Here is a 22,694-nt window from a genome sequence, read left to right as displayed (position 1 = left end):
ATTAAGAGGGAAAAGTTGTGAGTATGTATGTGTTTATGGATATGAAATTAAACTTACGTGGAATAATTTTGTTCTAGTTCATGCCTTTGCTTTGCAAATCACTGAGTTACTTTCTGTTTTTTATTTAATGCCATTTAAAACAAACTTCAGCTATGAAATCCTACAAAACAAGATTTACTGGAAATATTAAAGCTTTTTAATGCTTATGTCTTAAGTCATTGTGACATTCTGTTAGTGTATTTGAACAGCACTATGTTTGAATCTACAACAAATACTTTCCAGGCTGTCTTTATTTGCATCTGCTTACAGACATTTGAAGCCTTTATATTGTGGGATTTCAAGATCATTGTCTAATGCAACATATATAAGAGGATCAAAATACAATCAGTCCAAGGCTCTGATATCAAACCTCGGAGGAATACACTCCTGAAACACAGTGTTCAGCACTTAACATCGACAGTGTACAAAACAGGCATGTTTTAAACAGTTCGAGTAACAACCCTTGGAAGCCTTACATTTGAAGTTAAATGTTAACCATCAGGCAGAAGTAAGTATGATGAGGATTATGACAATAAGATGATGATAAAACCTAACAGCCCTGGATCTGCTCATGGCAGAGGCTGCTTCTTCCAACACTGTTAGCTGACAGCAAAAGCCCAGGGAAGGAGCCTGTGGCACTGTAAGAAACCATATCTCCCGAGGTGGGCAAAAAGGACAAGATCAGAGGTAATCAGCTTAATTTGCAGAGGGCCAGACAAACGAAATAAATCAGCTGGGAGCTGCAGTGATCCAGCCTCTTCAGTGAAGCCTTCATAGGCATGGCTCCTGCCAAGACTGTGTCTTCCCAGAAATTTCCTTTACTAAAATAAAAATGACATAAAAAATGCACAGAGCGAGTTGTGTGCTGAAGCACCAGATACTCAAGATTTCTCTTTCAGTGCCTGCACCAACAGATACAGAACACGTCTCTATCAGCATGAAAGTACGTGAATACAGTCCTCAGTGCGTGGTGAGCCAGGCTGAACCCAGGGAGCGGGTGTACATCTCCCTGCACCCCTGAGTGCATTTGTCCCATTCTAAAGGAAAAAACACAAAAAAGAGAGAGAAAATGCAATTTGGGAATAGTGTCAGGAATGAAGTCTGACAAAGAGGTCAGTGATGGAAGGCTGAATGAAAATTCAATTAAACCATTGCTCCAACATTAAAAGGAAATACGAACTGTACAGTGCTCAAGAGAGTTAAGGAGGAAAATACCACTAGGATTATCCTGTCAAATATCAGATGTAGCCTTGGGTATTTTACTCAGCAGAAAGTGTCTTAACAGGGTTTATGTGCCAGATATCAAAAGTTGAGGAAACAGCTGTGAGCCAAGAGGGTGCAGCTGATTAAGACATTGGATTTCAGTATGCACGAATGGCAAGAAATGGATTAAAATATGAATTAACGACTTAGTGCCAGAAGCTTTGAAGTGAAACATCAGATTTAGAGAAGGATGAAAAATCAGAAGGGGACAGGAAAAAGAGTGAGGCTTTTGACTTATAAGTAGCACCTAAATCAATCAATGGGACATGCCAACTAACCAAGAGTTTTACTGCCATGAAGGCAATAAAAAGATCCAATAGGTTAATTACTTGACTTCAACAAAGCACCAAGAAGGTCAGTGCACTTGGTAGCACTTTCTCATAAAATGAAGGAAAATAAGATGACATGCATAATTTCTTTCCTGTCCAAGGGATTGTGTTGTGGATGTTGAAAGTTAAGCCTGATCAGCACAGGTCTGGCAGGTTGTTACAAACTGGCTGTCTTAGCTGGAGTTACTTTGACATGAAGATCATCCTTCATAAATGTGTGACATTTGATACTATGGCAGAGAAAAATTCTTGTAAAAAAAAAATGCAGATCCCTTATTATCTGGAAAATGTATTCTGGGAAAGAAGAAAAAATATCAGAGAGGGAAATTGTATTCTTAAGTGAGCTCAGCAGGGTAAGAGTACTTAGGGAAATGAATTCAGTGTTAATGAAGGCAAATTTAACAAGCTCTGGTTCTTTGATTATTTTGCCTTATGCATGAAGACAAATTCAGAACCCTCAAAGGACTTGACTATAAGAAAATATAAGGTGATTTCATATTTTAGTATTGCTAATTAGTTCATCCACACACACAAATTAAGAGGCCATTAAACTGCCTGCCAGTAACATACAAGGCACTGAAATATAAGAACTTGTAGTCCTATACATTAGAGGATTAATAACACTGGGTCTTATCATTCCCATTAGGAACTTCGTAGTAGATGAGTATGTAAGCTAGGGGTGGCTCTTTCTTTAGGGCTTAAAGGAAGCTACACAGATTTGGCAAAAATGCATATTCCAAAGGCAGGTATCACTTCTCAGTTGAAAGAGTTGCTGGTAAAAGAACTGGTTTACCACAGTTTGGCATACAGAAATCTCCAACATGCTGCTGGTTGCTCCCAGTAGTGAACAGACTGGCAAAAAAATCCCACCAGTTTTTTTGTAGTAGCCAAGAGCATACTATAGCCAGAAGCATCCACGTTCGCACTACCAAGTTTTTTTGCTGTCTTTGCTCCTTCAGCTCAACATCAGCACCACTTGAGGTTCCAGAAGCAGTTCAGGGAGACACTGTGACCCCTCTCCACCAGCAAGATTCAGAGGATGCCCATAGCACTGGATGAAATGAAAAGCCACATCTTTAAGAGAACAAACAAAAAGAGCTGGGGACAAGCCTTGCCTTAAGCATCTTTTGTTAACACTCAGCCAGTTCCAGACTGATACCCTCACTGTTTGAATGATTTGCATTGGTTTCTACTTCACACTTAACAATACCTGTTCATTCTTGACTTGAACATTTGTTATTCCAGACATCCTTTAAAAGCAGCTCACACATCTGCCAAGAAGGCCAGTGCTGGGCACATTCCTTTTTTAATTTTCTTTTTTTTTTAATCACACTGAAGAAAGATAGACTAGATGAGCTATGACATGCACTTAACCATCCATATGCTCTCCCTCTCATTTATGTGTTGTGTTTTCCTCAATTAAGTATTATGTCAGTAGACATCAGAAGGGTGGAAGAAAGGTCCATCTTTTCATCATTCCCAAATAGTTTATTCTCTCCATGCCCCCAAACTGGTTAATATCTCCACATTTTTTACTCCATTACAGCAAAAGTCTTAGAGTTTTTCCTACTGTTAGAACTCTAGGAAGAAATCTCCTAAGTCCTGTTATATATTCCATCTTTGCTGTGCCTATGAAGAATATGTTCTCAGTTATTTGTGGGTTTCCATTTTCAACGAATATGAACATTCTTATTAACCTTTGCACTGACACCATCTCCTAAAAAGTGCAGGGAGAACAACTGGCTCATTTGAAAAGTTTACATGGAGTCATGTAGACCAAGACGACTGTCTTGATTATCCGGTTTGACTTGCCGTAAAGCATTACACCCACAATTTTTGAATGAGCAATCATAATTTTAAAAGGTCACTCAGCTCTGATTTGAAGAATATAGACAATGGGAGTTTTGGACAGAAGAATCCCAGGCTGACAAAGAGACAAACTGGGATGGCTACATGGAAAGTCTTAGCATAAGAAAGATGGAGAAGTACTGTTCCACTGGAATTGAACGCTGCAGTCATTCTTAAAAATAAACAAGAAAGTCTTTCCTAAATGTTTATCTTGCTCCCTTCCCATGGCAATTTGAAAGACAAAACAGCACACTCTGCATATGCCTAATCAACTTTTAGCATTACGTTTTCACATTCCGCAACTTATCAAAATGCAAACAGCTAATGATTTTTATAAAAGAAGTGAATTAACTGTGTCGCATTAGTAAGTCCTATGATGTTAAAAAGACCAAAAAAATCCAGGTTGATTAAAAAAAAACCCTCAGGAATAGAACTGAATAAACTCTCTTGTTCTTTGTGTTACCCCAGTGTGGGTGACTTGGCTATTTGCAAACAGAGATAAAAATCTGTGAGCAGCGATTTCGACTGCCATGCCTCAACTTGTTCAGGGAGCAATATGCTCATTTGGAGCTTCTGATTTGACTAAATTACATTAAATCAACAGCACAGTGAGGAAAACGAGGGAAGCACAATCAGTGAGATATTCAGAAATATTCTACCCAACATTATTAGCAAAGTTTTATTCAACATAATCTGCTTCAAGAGTCACTAGTGCAGTTGTGAATATCTGTTTAATTTAGATGCCTTCTTCCCCAGTGCCTGGCAGAAGAAAATAAATGCTTACTACCACAGTGCTTTGAGAGCAAGCAAATATTTTTTTGTGGGGTAACCATGCTTAAAAATTACCATCTATGACTAAGGCACAGCGCTTCTAGTGTTCCCTAATTCAGATGGTGGTAAGTTGACACTTTCAATGAGTAAGCAGAAATCAGCCATGACTGTGTAGTAAGTTCTGCACAGCCAAAGGTGATGATAATAGAAACTATTACAGTTTTTGTTTTTCTTTTTAAAAATAGTTGCAAACATAAAGATGACTGAACAGACAGACAGAATCTGTGAAGATCCATAAAGCTTTTAGGAACAGAGCTGGATGCAGCTTGCTTAGGGCCTATAGTATGGAATAAACACACTATCTTTATCCTCAAGTGACCGTATCCTTTACTGAAGTCCCACAATATTGAGCTAATAAAAGCTCAGACCTTAATTAGGGTAAAGAAAACTTATGCCCTTTATGATTTTAAATTGATAGAATTTTAATTGCTATCATCTGCAATGCTATTTTTCAGATTGGCTTTAATGATCATTGTGTAACTGTGCATGTGCTTTTGTAATATAAATAATTCCACCATTTAATTTCAATTTTTTAAAACGGAACAAGGACAAGTCCACCTGATAAACTAATGACCTGCAAAATTTCAGGTATTATCAGATATGAAGAAGATGGCAGGTCAATGCTAAAACTACATTTTCAAAACATGTCTGTAGTAGAAGCTTTCAGCCTAGTAGAGCAGTAGTTATTCTAGCAAACATCTCTGCTTAATTTAGTATGCATCCTTCATTATCTCATTTGTATTGCTACCACTAGTCTTTCTACTGAAACAGTAGCTTTAAACTACCCAAGCAATTCCCAAACAACAATATGGAAAAGCCTTTACATCTCTCTCTTCCAAAAACATGCAATAATCCACACCAGTATTTTGTGGTATGCTTACAAGGTCAACATTTTCAAAAGAATTAATGAAGAGTTCGACTTTCAATTCTGGGGTGCTAATTTTTTAATCCTGTAAAGAGGTGTTTGGAGAATGAGTTTTAGGACTAAATAAGCCATTATCCAGACATGGGATGTCCACTGATGCACATCACTGACAATCTTCTCTGGAGACAGAAAAGCAACCCTTACTCTAGGGAACATAGTAAGGCAACAAATACTGAAAACTGCCACAATGCTACCAACCTCTGCATCACTTTCACTGCTCATCTTTCACTCCAAGGTAAGAAGCTTAAAAAATTACTCTAACCCTATTTTAGGATCACAGAGATTTTTTGGGGGGGGGGGGGGGGGGGGGATTCTTTGTAAAGCAAGGCTTTGTATCTCTTCTGCTCCTTTTCTTCTGCCCTCCTTCCCCAACCCTTGCCTCCTCACTCCAGCAGAGAGAAAGCAGAACAGGTCTGAGGGTTGGAAGGCTTGAAGCAGGTGAAGCTCCTGCTGGAGTGTGGCCCAAGAATTCAGAGAAAAGAAAGATCCCAAGGTCCCTTACTGAGTTGTTATTCCTCCCTTACTGAGTTGTTATTCCTCCCTTTCCCTCCTCCCTTACAGCAGCACAGAAATAAACCAGGAAAAGCATTTAACTTCTGTTTCACTCTTTGCCAGAATGACTGGGAACTCCCAGCTAACACCAATGAACTGGGTGCCTTAGGAAGCCTGAAACTTCCATGTCTTTCTCCTCTCAGAAATTAAGTGGTGCTAGCTGGGTCATACTCACACATATAGTAGGAATATTTTAAAAGAAGAAACCAAGCAAACAAGCCTGACAAAAAAACCCCAACAACAAAACCAAACACCTCACCAGAGTTACCCCTGGACAAACTGTATCATATGTTATGGCAATCAGGGACCAACAAGTTTAAAAACAAAACAAAATACAAAAGAATTGGTAAAAGCTTTAGGCAAGTCTTCAATACTTTCTCATGTTTTATCAAGGTATCAGTTAAACCTGCTTTGTTCAGTGAAACAGCACAGGTAGCAAATCAAGACAGGATCTGATCTGACTGATGGAGAAAAGTTTTTTTTTTTTTTAAAGTAAATTCAACTAGAGCACACTCCAAGAGTTAACAATGTAAAAGAGAGGAAGGAGCTCCGAGGTTAAGGTTAAGGGCAGCATCACAAGGACAACAGACTGAACATAGGAAAAGAAAAATGTTAAGGCTGACATTAGGAAAACATTTATTATCATGAGGATGATTAGATAATGGAATAATTTCCCAAAGGAAGTTGTTGAGTCAAACACTAGAGGCATTCAAAGGAAACCTAGATAAAAATACCAGGCGATTGATCTGGAGGGCAGCCCTGCACTAATGACCCAAGAGGCTCTTTGCAACTCATTGAGGATTCTGCTCTTGAAAACAACAATTCTGAACTTTCCACAGCAACATGTGAACAAAAAGTAAATGCAAAACATTGCACAAAAACAGAGAAGACATTTAACTGGAACCTGGTTTTCAGCTTAGAGATTTTTTCCTCTATAGTACCAATAATCTGTGTCTATATATGCATTCATTACTTCTAGAAAATCCTACCACATATTGATCAGCACAGTGACACTGAGAAAATAAATAAAGCTATGAAATGTATTTTTCCAAAGAAATGACAGGAGCTATAAAACTTGCCTTATGAAACACGATGGACATCATGAAGAAATCCAGCAAGAAATTTTCTGAAATGTCTCTGTAGTCAAATCGGAAGAAGATTACAGTAAAGCTCAAAGTAACAAACTGATTAATAGGATTACAGAATGAGGAGCGGAGGAGTTTCATCCCAGCAACTGTTATCAGGATAATATCACAACTGTAAGAAAGGCAGAAAGAAAAACCTAATCAAGTCAAAGTCATAAAGCATTAAATTATGAAGCTCTTAAATACAAATAGCTGTATCAGATGTATTTTAGATTGCTATGTATATCTCAATCTACACATCTTACTGATTTCTGATATTAATCCTATGTTCTTTTAATAATCACATTTATTTGACCCACGTGCAACTTCGTATTTTTCCCTTATCATTATCACGCACTTGTAATCTGTAATAAAGAGAGAACTCTGTACTAAAAACAGTAGTATTGACTATTAAAAACCAAGAATCTAGAAAGGATATTTTTATATAGCTCTTAAAATAAAATTTCACTTTTGGAAATATCTTGGCACTTCCATTAATACATTACTGTAATTCGAAAAAAAAAACCATCTTGAACCCACCCCAGTTTTTTTATTACTAGAAATTTCACTTGATCACAGAGTTTATAATTACTCTCCTAATTTCATTACACACAATGCCAAAATTCTGGATAGAAACACCCATAGACATGAAGTGCTTAAAATTCTTACCATTGCTCTTGATCGGAAGGTCATCTATTCTATATAGTAATTACTTCATCAGATTAAAAGAAATTGTGTGTTGCATATATGTGTTGTAACATGCATACAGGCTGCATTTTACTCTCCCTTACTATATTCCAGAGAGTGAAATTAAGCTGAGAACTCTCAATAGTAAATGACCACACACAAAAAAACAAGAAGTCCAATTTTTAAAAATTAAAGTGCTTGCTGCTATATTGCCAAGAAGGTAAGTTTCCTCTTTTAACTCTCCAGAAAACTACACAGTTTTCTGTGTAGTAAAAGAAAATACTATTATATGTGAAGGAAAGATGGAGGTAACATGTTGGCACCCCTTGAATTTAAAAAACCACTCCAGTCTCTGTATATATATCTGAACTTAGAGACTTAAGGTTGTTCACATTTTTAAGTTTTGTTTTTAAGATACCTTACAGAATTAGAAAGATGGTCTTGCTTGGACAGCAATTTTGATCTCTTGATAATACAGCCTATTCTGGGGGTTAGATCCTAGAATGGTCTCAGACACATTAATTTTAAGATCACCTGGGTAGACGGGCACTCCCCTGAGATGTGACACAGTACTAGGCTCCAGACCATGAACACTTGCACGGTGCTGTATTTTATCCAACAACCACTAAAAAACACAGGAACAGGGTCAGGAGCAAGAATTGGAATACATGATTCCCCACTCCTGTAAGAATTTCCTTACCACCAACGCAGGAGGAATCAAGAGCAAACCTCCCATAGCCTCTACTTTCCTGCTAAGTGCTTAACAGTTGGACTCCTGTTCAATGAAATGGGCAACACCTCCATCAAGGTTTTTAAAAGGAAGGAAATCAAAGCAGTATTTTGTGAACTCAATCCTGATCACATACTGGGGATGCTGCAAAAACAGCTCTCAGCTCAAAACCTTTGAGTTTATGGGTTCTAGTCAGGATAAGATAAAAGTGATTTATTCAGAAAGCTCTGGGCACGTTCAGAAGTATATCTCAAGCCTCCTAATGAACCATCAAGTCAAATTCAGGAGTATTTAGTAATATTAGGTACCCTCAGGGTTTTCTGGCAGTTGAACAAGTATATTTGGATTGCAGTTTTGCACATTGATGCCCAAGAACCATACTGGATCTATCCCTGAAAAAACAACCCAAACATAATAGACATGCACGAGTAACTCCCTGTAATTGAGAGCCAGTGACTTCTCTTAAGTAAATTACGCACATTCACTTTTTGGGAGATGCATTGGTTTTTTGATGCTGGTGAAAATAGATGGGGACTTCAATGCATAATGAGTGACTTAAAGTAGGCCAGGTATTTGCAAAATGCATGGAAGGTTCTCCTCCATCCTGCTGCGAACCAGGAGAATACCTGCTGCCATGACTGACACTTGACAGGCCAGAAAGCTCTAAACAGGTTGTCATCATTCTAGCAAGGCTCATAAGCCTGTACATTTCCAGGTTGATTTTATTTTATGTAGCATTTATTTATTATTGTGTATCTTCCGTAATGCAGATGCAAATTTATTTGAGTGCAGGTCATTCTAAAGGATCACCAGGACATCACTGTTGGAATGAAATGCCAAGATGACCTTATTTCTCACCTTGTCAAAGCTGTTCTTTTCAATTTGCCCCAGATTTCTGAATGGAAAGCCTAGCAACTAAGCTAGATTCTCAAGTCACTAGAAGCGATCCCACTGTGTCCTGTATGAACCGGTTGGATCTCGCATTCTTCAGAAAAAAGAAAATTCTTGCAACATGGAGGAATTTTCACATGGAAAACTTAGGGATCATAGAGCAGAAAGAAGACTTTTTCCTCACTGGATCTATTAACATGCAGAAAATTTGACAAAAAATGACGTTTTATAAAATAATGCTCTCACAGGTAACAGAAAATTATTTGCTCATTATCCCTCTTCTTTAAAGATATTGCCACACAAGATGCTTTTCCTGGGGTCTTAACTCCCAGCAGAGAGAAAGCAAGAGAGAGAGAGAAGGAGGGCTTATTTCTGAAGCCTCTGTGGCAGGTAACACAGGCAGGCTTTTCAGCTTGTCAGCATGGGTCCCATTAATAACCAGCACATCAGGGTTTGGAAAGCTCAAGCAAACTCCTAGCTGTGAAGGAGCTGTTCTCCCTCCTGAAGAAGCAAACTGCTTCAGTCCTTTAAATCACAAAGCAAGATGAAGCTTCTTTAAAAAATACATTCAAATTGAGAAAAACTCCAAAATGAAATAATGTAAAACGTACCACCTCAGACACTTTCAGACACATAGCAGGAGAGTGCCGCCTTCCCTTCTCTAAGGTATGATGTGGTCTGATCCTTGGGCAGTAAATAACTAAGGAATGTTCCAACAACAGAAAACGAATATTTATGTATTAAAGCAGAGAAAGTACAACCCTCACTAACACTGTATATGGAAGGAGCAAGGAGAACCCAGGATCCCTCACAGGCTTACAGAGTTGAGGAGAAAGAGGTAGGATCTGAGGACGATTGTTTTGTGCGTGGCATTTACACGGTAGCTGTAGGAAAGAGGTGTGCCAGAGAAGAAGGGATACTAGGAGTGTTGTGGATAGACCTCAGTTGCAAGAAAAAGGAGAAAACACAAGTTTTAAATCCAAGGTGGTCACACAGACACAAGGGGGATGGGGAAGGAAAAGATTGTCATGGTTTTCCCCTACAGGCCAAACAATCAGAGGCAGACAAATGTAATTACTTTCTTTAATATCAAGATTTCCGAGGGACTGACTCACTACTTCTGAACACTTGAGGGAGGTGATACTTTAAAGTGCAATCTAGCTTGGAGGAATGACTATGTAAAAATAGCACTTTCCTAACCCTACATAGTTGCTCTGTGCACGTATTCAGTCACGTCTGCTAACTAGTGACAAATGACATTTTGATTACTTTTTAGTTCTCCCAGCCTTGCAGAACCAAATAGAGGGATGAGTATGAACTCAGTTTCACCCTGGACAATACACTTAAACTCCTGAAGCACCTTGGCCTTAGCATCTCCCAAGTGCCTTGGGGAAAAAGGTCAATGGGGAACTACACAGGCTATCTCTGAGTGACTGGTGAGAGTCTCTCTGGAGAAGCAGTTGTCTGGGAGGAATATACAGAAAATTTGACTAACGCCCTAGTCCTAGTTTCAGCCCCTAAAAGAGGGGCCACCTTTTCCTTATAGTTGTGTGGTCCCTAAAGCTGTGTTGCTCTTCAAGAGAGAAGAATAATTAAAACAATATGCAATTTTTACATCAAGGTTATTTTATTTAATATTTAAAGTTAAGAATCTAAGTTATTATTAATACTGAAGAACTCCGCCTCCCCCAGCAGTTTTTCCTGCTACTGGAACCTTCCTTCCTGAACACAGGCTGTTTCTTTGTTTTTATCATCTGCATCACTGTCATTCTGATAAAAAGACTGCAGAAACTCTGCTCACTGGGAATACTGCAGTCACTAAGCCTGCTGAATATCTGCAGTAGGCAAGTCACTGACCAAAATATTTACCATAAAAGGCTGTCTGCAAGGATCAAACTGTGAGACCATGGATCAGCATCACCACTTCTGCTTAGTATCAGAGACATCAGACTTTGGAAAAACTTGTAACCCTACCTTTCTCAAACCACTCAATGCAGGATTACCCACCGTTCTACACTGCTGAATATTTTATTCAGTCTTTCCTTAAAAGACTTCTGTGGTGAAGCTTCTGATAACTCCTTTGGGAGGCTACGCTGTAGTCTTAAAAATCCTCAGTTAGAAAATGTTTCCTGATATCCAGCCTAGATTTCTCATTTTCATCTGATTAATTCTAGTTACCCCACTGTGTTTATGCCCATCAAACACCTGCAGCCTGGTATAGTGTGTCTTGCTTTTAATTGACATTTAGACATTCCATATGTATCTATATATAGATCTCTAATCTTTTCATTTCTCTCTCTCTCACTGGAGTCATGTCTGAGCATGTGCTAAGGTAGTTTTGTTTTTTTTCTTTCAGCAAAGCCAATGATTACTGTATACTGAACTAATAATGCACAAAAGCAAACTGTGACAAGCAGACAGACTTAAAGAAACAAATTTAATTTCTCAATCTTCAATCTAAAACCAAATATTCTACTAATCACATGCTTTGAGTTATAATCTACTTACTGTGTACCAAGCTTCTTGTATTTACTAATTGAGAAAGCATCAATGGTGAGGGCATTCAGTATTATAGCTGGATACAAAATGTATTTCTCAAAGCACTGAAGCCACACATAGAGCCTTTCAAACCACATCAAATGAGCAGCATCTGAAATAGAAATTGAGATAACATCATTTCATCAAGTTATCAGCATTTTTTGTACTGCAATACCATAGAAGAAATGAGTTAGCTCACATTAATAAATATAATCAACTAATTTATGAAACAATGGATTTCATAATTCTTTTGCAATAGAGAAATCATTTTATTCTCTGAATTTAGAGAGTATCTGTTTTGCTGCTTATAACTGCACTCATGAGAAATGCTCAGAAACGGTAAGAGATGGTACATGCTAGATGGTAATTTCTACATAATCCAATTACTAGTCACTATATTAAATAGCACTTTTAGTAATGTAATGACTCCAGAGAGGCCTTCTCCAGCTCTGGCACTGACCTGGTGGATGACCTAGGGAACCTCATTTTAATTCTCTCCTTCCCCATCTTACAGTGGCAAAACACTGTTTATTAAACTGCAAAGTATCATTGACCTCATTGATAAATGAAATATCCTTTGAGATCTAAAGACTGAAGAATTAACGGGAGCTTGAAACTGTCATAGATGTTTCTCAAAACACTTAAACAGCCATTGTAAAAAGTATCTGCCAGGATCACATCATTCACCAGTAAAGAGTATCTTTTTTTGCAGTAGACTTTTCTACTGCATCACAGTGCTTAATATGAGTATTAAACAATAACTGAATGCTCTGAGCAATTCAGCTGCTATGAGAACTTAGGTGAACTGAGTGCAGAAGCACTTCTGTATGGACAAAAATAATGTCTTTATTCTCAACTGAGCTCAGTTAGACAAGGTTATGGGAAAAAAAGTGAACACAAAAAGGCAGAACTTGGTATTGACTCAGAAATAACAATGCCAGCTACTGAATCTCCAGTACTCTTCCCTGCAGAAATGAAAATAATTATGTATACACATCCCACCCTCCCACACCTTTTCAATGACAGGCAAAGAAGACATGTTGAATCAAGAAATTTGTATGTTCTAAAGGCACAGTTCTATATTGTATAGGCTCAAAGAGAAAAAACTAAAAACAATCCTTCCAAATTAGCTTTCAGTCATGCTTTGCCAGTACCTTAAGCTAAGGTAATACTCTTGCAAAAATCTGCCTTCAGAAAATATGATCAACTTCTGTTTCTTGTTGTAACGTAAAAATATTTCCTCCTTTTATTACCTAAAGGCCACCTCCTAAAAGTTCATACACAAAGCGAAATGTCCATTTTGGAACCTACTGTTATTCTCCGTTCCTCTCTCTTCCTCCTGAACTACAAATTGCTCTCAGAGCTCCAGTCAAGAACTTCACCCAGCTGCCCAGAACTGAACTCCGTGTAAGAACTCAAGCTTGAATAAAGAGATGTGCATATCAAGTAGACCAAAAAGAAGGTAGCTGCAGAAGCAGAGAGAGATGTGTGCAGACAACGCAGACAGAAAAAAAGAGCTCACGTTCAGAGGGCGTCCAGGGAAAGATGTGGATGATTTGAAATGGCTTACATGAATCTGTGGGGTATGAAAGCAGGGGTGGGAAGGAAGGAGAAGAAAAAATAATCTTTAGTGTTTCAGGGTTTCTTTCTCACCCAGTCCTGCACTACTTTCTACACATTATTATACCATAAGCTCATACATCTTGACCTCAGCCTTTCTTCCTGCAGTCAGGCAAAACAATGACAAGTAATAAATGAGTTCTCATACGGGTATCATGAGAACTGGTGTGATAATTGCTGTGGAAGGCCTGGAAGTTTGAACTCATCCAGAGTCTGTGAAACAAAGCCAGGAATAAACTTGTGGAATTGAAAATAAGCCACCTGCTCGTCTAATTGCAAGCAAACATTTGTCTCCCCATAGCACTACACTTGTCAAAAATTAGGAAGCTGAAAATGAAATTCTATGCAGTAAAAGCTCCTCACAGACATCCTGGTTTGTGTACTTGTCCTTTCATTGTCCACGCCTGACAACTGTCCAAGCTTCTCTTGCTATACAAACAGGGAACCTTTAAGTTCGGCTCCTACATTTTTCTTACAGACTAAAAGAAAGAAGACAGCCTGTCAGACATATCTATCAAAGGGATTACACAACCTTTTCCTCAGCCTGTCTCATCTCAGAACATGATAAAAAGCCTCTGCAGCAGCCTAAGGGACTGAAATATATTTTTTTTTACTCTTGTTTTCTAACACACAACACCAGATACATGCAATAATACTTAAGCCCCGAAGTGCAGAAATGGACCACGTATAAAATGAGGACCCACAAAAGAAGGAAGAAAGCCTGTTGCCTGCAGCAGGTAGCATGGGAAATGCAGCTGATCTCAAAGCAGAAGGAAACCCATCTGTGGAGATCAGTCTGGCAGACCTCTACCCTCAACCTTTTCAAAAGCCGAGTCACTGCATTTAGGAAAACAATGTTTTCTGACAAATGAAGACAGACTTAATCAGGACAAGGGAAAGAAATCCTACAGTAGTCTTTTATGATTAAGTGATGTAACAAACAATAAAACTTGGGTATTCATCAGAATTATTGATTATGAGGGAGAGAAAGCCCTGAACAATGTTTTCAGTTGGGCATGATCCTTAATAAGATTTGTATTTCTACTACACTTTCCTTGGCGTATTGCAGTAAAAGTTAAAGGCAACCTTCAATCAAGTCTCTTGGGTACTTTTTTCATACCCAAGTCTTGTTTGGAATGTAATCATTTTGAAAGACATGTTTTTTTTTAAAAAAAGATTTAAATCCTTAATGCACGGTTTTGCAGAGAGTGATCTGAACTCTTCTGTTGTCAGGTTGAAGATCAGACTAAAGTCTCTCAGCAGACTGTGTTCTGACAACACTGTCTTCAAACACCTCAGGAACATACATTGAGAATGATTAAGGCACAGGATCCATCAAGAAATGACAAGCAAGCTTTTGGCTGGTAGCAAAGGCAAGATGAGAGCTGAGGGGGAAAAACAAAAAGCTGTGCTGCTCAAAGTACACTGACTGCAGGAATAACCATATCAGAACAGGAAATCAGACCTTGACATACTAAAATATTTACCGATACTCACATGTATCAGGATGTTACACGCTGAAGCCAGCAGACATTAGCAAGAACAAATCTTCAAGAAAATTTCACAGTACCTTTCAATTTTAATGTTTCTCTAAAAGTGTTATGATGGAAATTAGAACTCTAAGTTGCACTACCCATGCTGTTCAAATGATATAGAGTTGTATGTCAGAAAGTAGAAAAAATTCTGCCTCAATTTTATCAATCATTTAAGTTTTTAAATTATATAAAATGCCAGCGTATTAAGCATGAATTATAACATATCAAGCAACACAGCAAATAACAGTACTATAATGTAAAAGCAAAAGGCAGATCAGACAATGGCCACTTACGTCCAGTAAGATGATTAAGGGACAGGAGCATTTGACACAGGAGGAGAGGCTGGGAGAGCTGGGATTGCTTAGCCTTGAAAAGAAAAGGCTCAGGGTGCATCTTATTAATGCCTCACTGGGGGCATTTTGGGGGTATAAATACCTGATGGGGAGAGTAAAGTTGATGGAGCCAGGCTGTTCTCAGTAGTGCCCAGTGACAGGACAAAAGGAAATGGGCAGAAACTGAAATTCCATTTCAACATAAGAAAAAAACCCAACCAAAACAACCTTTCTTACTGTAAGGATGATCGAATGCTAGAACAGGTTGTCCAGAAAGGTTGTGGAGTCTCCATGCTTGAAGATATTCAAGACTGGACACAGCCCTGAGCAGCCTGCTCTAGCTGACCCTGCTCTGAGCAGGGGCGTTGGACTAGACAATCTCCAGAGGTGCCTGCCCAGCCTCAGTCCTTCTGTGCAGTGGTCTCAGGAGACAACTTCTACAGGTTCAAAGATTTGTTGGTGATCAGGGGGGAAAAATGGAAATGATGGGCTATGCATGCTATTCAAAAGAGGGAAATGTAAAGCAGAATTTATTCTCCCTGCTCTGTTCCTTTTGGATTATTTTTTAAACCAAGACAAGCTGCAAGTCATTGCATCCATTGTTTAGAAAAGATTTTATTACAAACCTCTCACTTCCCGTTGCTGGTGCTCTTTGCTTTTAAGTATGGGGTGGGAGATCCACAGCCAGGGATGATGCTTGCGAAGCTGAGGAAGTATGTAATGTGTTACAAATCCCACAGTCCATGCTAAAGCAAACAGGACAATGCTGAGAAATGGCTGGGCCAAAAGAGAAAAAACGAAACATGGTTATAATTTGCAAACAGTATTTTCATATATAACTTTTTTTAACAATTTTTAACAGTTCCTATACTTGTATTTTTGTGCAATTAATTTTTATTCCTGTGTTCAAACTCTCTGACTCCACAAGTGGAGATGGATTTTGAAATATCTACTTTGCACACACAATTAACCAATTTTTTCCTCCCTAATTGGAAGAAAAAAGATCAGACTTACTCATTCTGTCCCCCAGGTTCCACATCATAAAAGAGATGTGGATATGCAGAGGTTTAAGGAAAGAGATGTCAAATAAGTAACACTAAAATTAATACAAATATCCATAAACTAACTGCCTTGCACATAAAAAAATGTTACCATGACAAGTAAATACATTTTCACTAAGTTCTCTTCCACATTGTCTATTCTTTCCAGTTAAAGCACCCGGTGGTTTTGCATAAAAGAGATAATACCCGGGGGGTGAGGGAGGGGAAAAAAAAAAAAAAAAAGAAAAAAAAAAAGGACAGATACGCACCCTTAATGATAGGAATACAGTACTGGCACTGACAGCAAATGACAGAACAGCAGCCACTGTGCAGACAATGAGATCCGACTTCAAGACTTCCTTCTGTGAAAGTAAGTATTTTATACAAAATTAGCAAGCCAATACTATTTTAACCAAAGTAAACGACACTGTTCTCAATTACTCGCAGTCTGCATTATGATAAGGCTAATCAGCACTCCCTGATACAAAAGTATTTTCTCCACTTTGCTTTGGGAAATTATTTCTTCACACTCTAGGTTTGTCAAAATAATCACATTTAAATTCATCATGCCTAGTTTTAAATTATATTTTTAAATAACATAGTTTTAAGATTGGAGAAATGAAAGCAATACATTTTCATACCGAGTCTGATTCTGTTTAAGGAATATAACTCTCTTACATTATGAGTTTTTTATTTTTGGGAATCAAAATTCTGGTTCCATTTCCTATTTGCAACCATTAAGATTTCTTCAGATTCACTTTCTCTTGCATTACTGAAATGACACGTGCTTTTCTGTAATGTCTTTAGAGACATGAAGTTAATACATTTATTATGTTCTAAAGTGACATGTCCCATTCTCTGATTTTCTGTATTGCAAGCCAAATTTCGGCAAGATTTTATGGATTTCAGACAAGGCCTTTTTCTAGTGTCACTGAATGATAATGAAAGGACATATCTGCCTTTACATAAAGATCTATAACTAGGGTAGGAGTAATTTTGTTTCTAAAGACTGGAAAATATCACTGTCTTTCCAGCCCGTTTTTCTTGTAATTAAAATGTCATTCTCAGTAAACAAATAAACAAGATAGCTTGCGAGCTGTGTGATCTTCTGAATTGTACTTTGGAGGCCACCCAAAGGTCTTTGTGAGTAAATGAAAATCTTGTCTTAGATTTATGAGAGGCACATTTTAGTTCAGCCCTCAATACTACTTCTAAGTTATCAAATGAGTAACTGTTTGTTGCTCTAGGTTTAGAAACTGATTTATGCTGCAATTCAAAGACATCTAGAAACAACATGTGAAATGCAACACTGTTGTTAGAATTAGAAGCTCATCCGATTTCCTGGTGCTGCAATCTAAGTAGTCTTCATGTATCTCATCAGAGAAAAAGAAAGAAAACTAAAATAATGATGGGATAGCAAACCTATGAATAAGGGAGATAAAAAAGAAAGCAAGCAGAACAAGTGAACAACAGAAGGGTTGCGAATTACAGGGGAAGCTGGTAGCAACCACTATATTTAGGCTGCCTATCACTCCCAGTTATGGAAGATGCTTCATAGTAAAAGGTCACAAGCATCAGCACTTCCACTTACTTAGGACTAAAAAGCCTTCAGGCTCAAGAAGTACTTTTGCTTTGTCCCAGGAAACTCCAATCTGGTTTAGCTGAATTCTCAAGTGATCACCACTGTTCTTCCCTTTCCCAGGCTGCTCAAGAGCACACACCTCCAGAAGAACAGCGCTCCCTCCCCTCCAAGAGCTGCGCCCTCTCCAGACAGCCCTGTACTCCACATGGACTACAGGTAGGACGGTGTAGGAGCAGAGTTAGGTCTTCCTAACTCTTCCCGACCATCTTTTTAAAACATAGCACTGCTGGCCTTGTTCCTTGCTTCTTGGCCGTCGTATACAACAGGAGAACCACAACATGAGGGACCTCGCAGGAAAGGCCTTCTCTTCCCTGAACAAACCTTTGATCCCTGCCTGTCCCCACAGGTCCTCTCCGTTGAGTTCAGACCTTCTCTCACTAGCAAGTTGTGTATCCATCTCTAAGTCAAGTGTTTTAGCATGTGGAGCAGTACTGAAAAATCGTGGTCAAAACCCTAATAAAGATAAGGGAATTATTACCAATGCATGTAATGGAAATCATTTTTTTTTAGTCTTTCCAAATTATTTTAAAGATGTTGCATACAAAATCTACATAAAGCAGCAGTATTTAGCTTGTAAAATTCAGTATCTGAGAAAGCTAAGCAGTGCCAGATTTATATGGCACTATTTCAGCCCTTTTGTGAATACATGTTATGAGAAGCCTTGATCAAGTATCATTTTCCGCACAGCTGAATCCAACTACTCAATAGTCTAAAACAAGCTTATAAGAACAAAATACTCAACAGTCTAAAACAAGCTTATAAGAACAACAAACACACTCCAATCATATTTTCAAGCTCTTCTGTACAACCAGAAAGGATTACTATTAAAATGACTCACTCCTCTCACAATCAGGTGACTGACGAAGCTGCCATTTTAAGAACTACATCAAATATTAAGAATTTAGCTGTAAAATCAGCAGAGGTGATAACAATGGACATTTTGGGAAGAGGCGGCATCCTTACTTTCCATTCTGTGCCAGGTCACCAAGGAGAATCTTTTCAGAAGATTACAGTCAAAAGAGAATGTATTACACAGATTATATTGCACAGGACTGGTATTTCCCACCCTTCCCATCTTTGAGTTTGCAAGCGTCCTTTTTAGGGTGCTCTCACTGCTTTTGACCCATTAACAATCCCATACAGGAAAAGGCCCATGTTTTTAAAGCAATTATTATTATTCATGTACTTAAACCCAAATCTGACAATTGCATTCCAACTCTGGCAACATCTAAAGTGTTTAAAGTATCATATATGCCCAGGCTTGCCCTTTTGCCCTTGCACAGAACCGCTTCAAAATGTAAATGTACTGCTCAGCTGCTGACTTGCACAGTGGTCCCCACAGGAGCTCCTTCTTGATGTGGCAGATGCTTTCAAACCTCACAAAATTCAGGGGTTTTTCCTTCTAAAACAAAGCTGAGCAGTAGTTGCTTTTGTTTCATGTCATGGCATAGTGGTCAGGGCCCCCAGGAAACAGCTGACCCTGGGCAGTTATCTCTCTGACTGAGGGGGATTCAGAGCTACCTTCCAGAAGAAAACCTTGGGTATCCACCTACAGGGTGCTGTGGGTGGATTTGCTGAAGGCAGCTAGCTCCTGCAAAGCACATGCCTACCTTGGACACAAGTCTGTTCCCCATCCTGCATTTAGACCCAACTGTCTAAAGCACGATTTTGGATTCCATTCCCAAGCCCAGGCACTTCTGAATTGAATGCTGAATAGCCCTATGATGTGATGCTTGAGTCCTTCATTGCAATTGGTCCAACATGGAAAAGTTAAGCTCTGATCATAGTTAAAATCTCTGCAGTTAGAGATAATCACTGTTATAGTTTGGGCTGAAAGCAGGTGTTCTTTTTTCTCCATTTTACACTCAAGGAAAAAAAGAAACTCCAAACCAACACCACTGCATTTGATGCCTCAGAGATTTTACAAGCAGAATATACTATAGTGGCACTTTCTAAAAATTATTCTTTTCAATTATGCTTTTGGAGCTTTGTACAAATCCTTTTACTAGCTATCTAAATGTTTGTATTAAAGGCCAGGAAGGAAGCTGAGTTTGAATGTAACACATTAGCACCCTCAGGCCACTGGTTAATCTAGTAATCAGCCATGTGGATGCCTATAGAAATTAATTATAATGGTAGGAAGCTCCATTCTCAAAGTTGAATGGTCAATTATCCATCACAGCTGCTTTATAATTCAGGCTTCCAAAGCTGGCAATTCTTACACAGTTATTCAAGCAAAGGAAAATAGTAAAGGTCATGTAACTAAACATTAGAGATGCTGTATTTATTATTCCTAACATCAATGCAAAGCCACTACAGAATACAACACATTAATTTTCAATATTAACCTTGTTTGCTTTCAGCTCCTTGAGGAGGTGATTTGGTTCTGTACGCCTCAGGATTTCTGATTAAAATGGGTCTTATTTAAATGGCATGTTATGTAGACCATATGTCTGTACACAGATGAGGGCAAGGCTGGCTGTTGTGTTGCATCCTGCCATCTCTTGCCACTGACAGGGGGTTAGGAACACTCTCCTCGCAAAGGAGCACTCTCAGAGGAAAAAACAAACTACCACCATGAAATCTCCTTCAAATGCTGACACACTGTTTCACCCAGTTTCTGAACTGTTTGAAGATCCCCTTGCAGATGTTCTGGAAGCTATTTAAAATTGGCTTTTAAGAGTCAGCTGGGTTCTACATCCTAAACACGATTGCTGTTGCTGAAGCAAGTCAGCAGAGACTGTGGCTTGATTGTACTCCTCAAACTTGAGGCACACGCATTTTCTCCTGCCTCAATTCTTCTCTACTTGTTGTATTAGCACTGCACTGTGAGATAGCAGCAGGAGTCTCCTGGCAAACTGGTTAGTGTTTAATTGAGACAGAGGTACCAGATAACACAGGGGCTAGACAAAGAGCCTGAATTAATCAGAAATTACCCTCTCTTTCTTCAAGAGATCTCCCAGCGTGGAATAATTAGCACTGCTAATTGACATTGTAAGCAAACACATTTGCTTACAGTTTTTATAAAGATTGAGGGAAGCCTGGACAGAGGAAAAAAAAAAACATGAAGGCAAAGAACTAGCAAGCTCCAGCAACGCTGAAGGAAAGCAGCCTCTGTCTAAAAGCAGCAGCAGCAGCATAAAGTATCAAATGTACAGAGCAGAAAAGTGCCAATCCCCCAAACCAGGAACATCCTGGAAAGCAAAAGGTGCCAGGAATCCCACTTAATTAAAGGTAAAAAAACACTGCCAAAACATGACAGGAATGAGACACGGTGAAGAGAAGAACTGGCCAGTCCCACCGCAGTCCTCCCTGCGCTTCTGTATCTTCCGCCCCAGTGGCTCAAGGGCCCAAGTGCGGTTGAACCACATGGTAACTGTGTTAGCATAAGACATCAGATCCCTGTCCACATTAGACACAAAAATAGGTCGAGAGTCTGCAGCATGACTCTATTCTGAAAATACAGCTAGGATTTTAGATGTGAATTTGTTCATTCTTTTGTTTTTTTTGTTTTCAATATACTGAAGCCTTGCTCAAGGTTTCCCTCTGCACTATGAAATGAAACGAGTTAAGTGGACAGCCGCAGTAACTGCTTCAGTCCCCTGGTAAGTCTCCATCTGCAGAACAGATGAGATAAGACTCGGTACTGCTCTAAGAAGGGCACTATCAGCAAAAGATACAAGTGGGATAGAAATATGGGGGAACAAGCAGCTTTGCATTACATCTGCCATACAGCGCCCATGTACAAGAATGGACTGACAATGAACTGTGGCAATAACCTACACAGCAGAAATATCACAGAATATAGCAAAACTTTAACATAAATACTTTGGTTTTTACTCTGTTACTAGCTGGACTTTCAAATTGCGGTGTGACCCTGTTGCAAACAGCTTAGTTTGCAAGAAACTGCAGCTCAATACAGGCATCAAGAAATAGACATATTACTTAACCTTATGTGGGCCTTATTAGAGTAAGCACAACATTATACGTGGTAGAAAGTAACAACCTAAGCAGCAGTTTAGCAAAGAAAAGTAGAAAACATTGGTAGTGTGGGATCAACTCATGTGCTGAATGTAGGCTGTGTAACACCTTGTAAAATGCCCAACAAATATGAAACAAGATGTTCAGGAGAGATGCATCCCTTCGAAGGTACAGCTGGAGGCCAGGCCAGCTACCGCACTTGCAACCTAGGCACTATGGACTCTCAGGTCATGTCTAAGGGTCAAAAAAAGGCAGCCTGTCTTCCAGGCACTCTCTGAACACTCCTTGCTTCTGCAAGCTTTCAGGAATTCAGGAATAATTGCCTACATTGCAAATGCTCAGATGCAGGCATTAGGGATATAGTCAGGAGGAAAGGCTGTCTGACAGCCGGGAAGCAGGACAGTTCATGACTCTAAGAAGTGTCAAACATCCCTTAATACCTTTGACGATCTTCCCACATGGACTCGTTATAAGATCAACCTCCCCTGAGTAACAGTTAGTGAGGTTTTTTTATATAAAAAGACACAAAAAGGAAGATGGGTCACTTTGGATGTTTAAGCTGAAGTGGGAAATAAGTTGACACAAACTTAGAGCTAAGTGCCAGACAGTAGGAAATAAACAGCCTGCCAAGCAAAGAAGAGCGGATGAAACGGCAATACTTGGCACCAGGCATGTACCTCCCTCTCTCATACTGGTCAAGTTTCACATGCTTCTTCCATCTCTAGGTCAAAGTCTGGTCTATGCTCCACCTGGCTTGGCTGGGGTGGAGGGCATACAGTCAAGAGTA

At 39.0% G+C, this 22,694-nt stretch overlaps 1 protein-coding gene across 1 annotated transcript in view; it reads right to left on the bottom strand.

The window, feature by feature from the left end:
• Positions 1 to 22,694, bottom strand: part of PCNXL2 (pecanex-like 2 (Drosophila)) — a gene marked incomplete at its 5' end in the record, with an annotated part of 120,453 nt that overhangs the window by 64,805 nt on the left and 32,954 nt on the right. Inside the window, 4 exons of the mRNA XM_009581993.1 lie at positions 6,867 to 7,044; positions 11,728 to 11,869; positions 15,871 to 16,021; positions 16,554 to 16,646. Of these exons, the coding sequence (XP_009580288.1) occupies positions 6,867 to 7,044; positions 11,728 to 11,869; positions 15,871 to 16,021; positions 16,554 to 16,646 (564 nt within the window). The remainder of the gene's footprint in view (positions 1 to 6,866; positions 7,045 to 11,727; positions 11,870 to 15,870; positions 16,022 to 16,553; positions 16,647 to 22,694) is intronic.

This window comes from Fulmarus glacialis, unplaced genomic scaffold, assembly GCF_000690835.1.
Source record: "Fulmarus glacialis isolate BGI_N327 unplaced genomic scaffold, ASM69083v1 scaffold13787, whole genome shotgun sequence".
NCBI classification, from domain to species: Eukaryota; Metazoa; Chordata; class Aves; order Procellariiformes; family Procellariidae; genus Fulmarus; species Fulmarus glacialis.
This window is presented reverse-complemented; position numbering and strand designations above follow the sequence as displayed.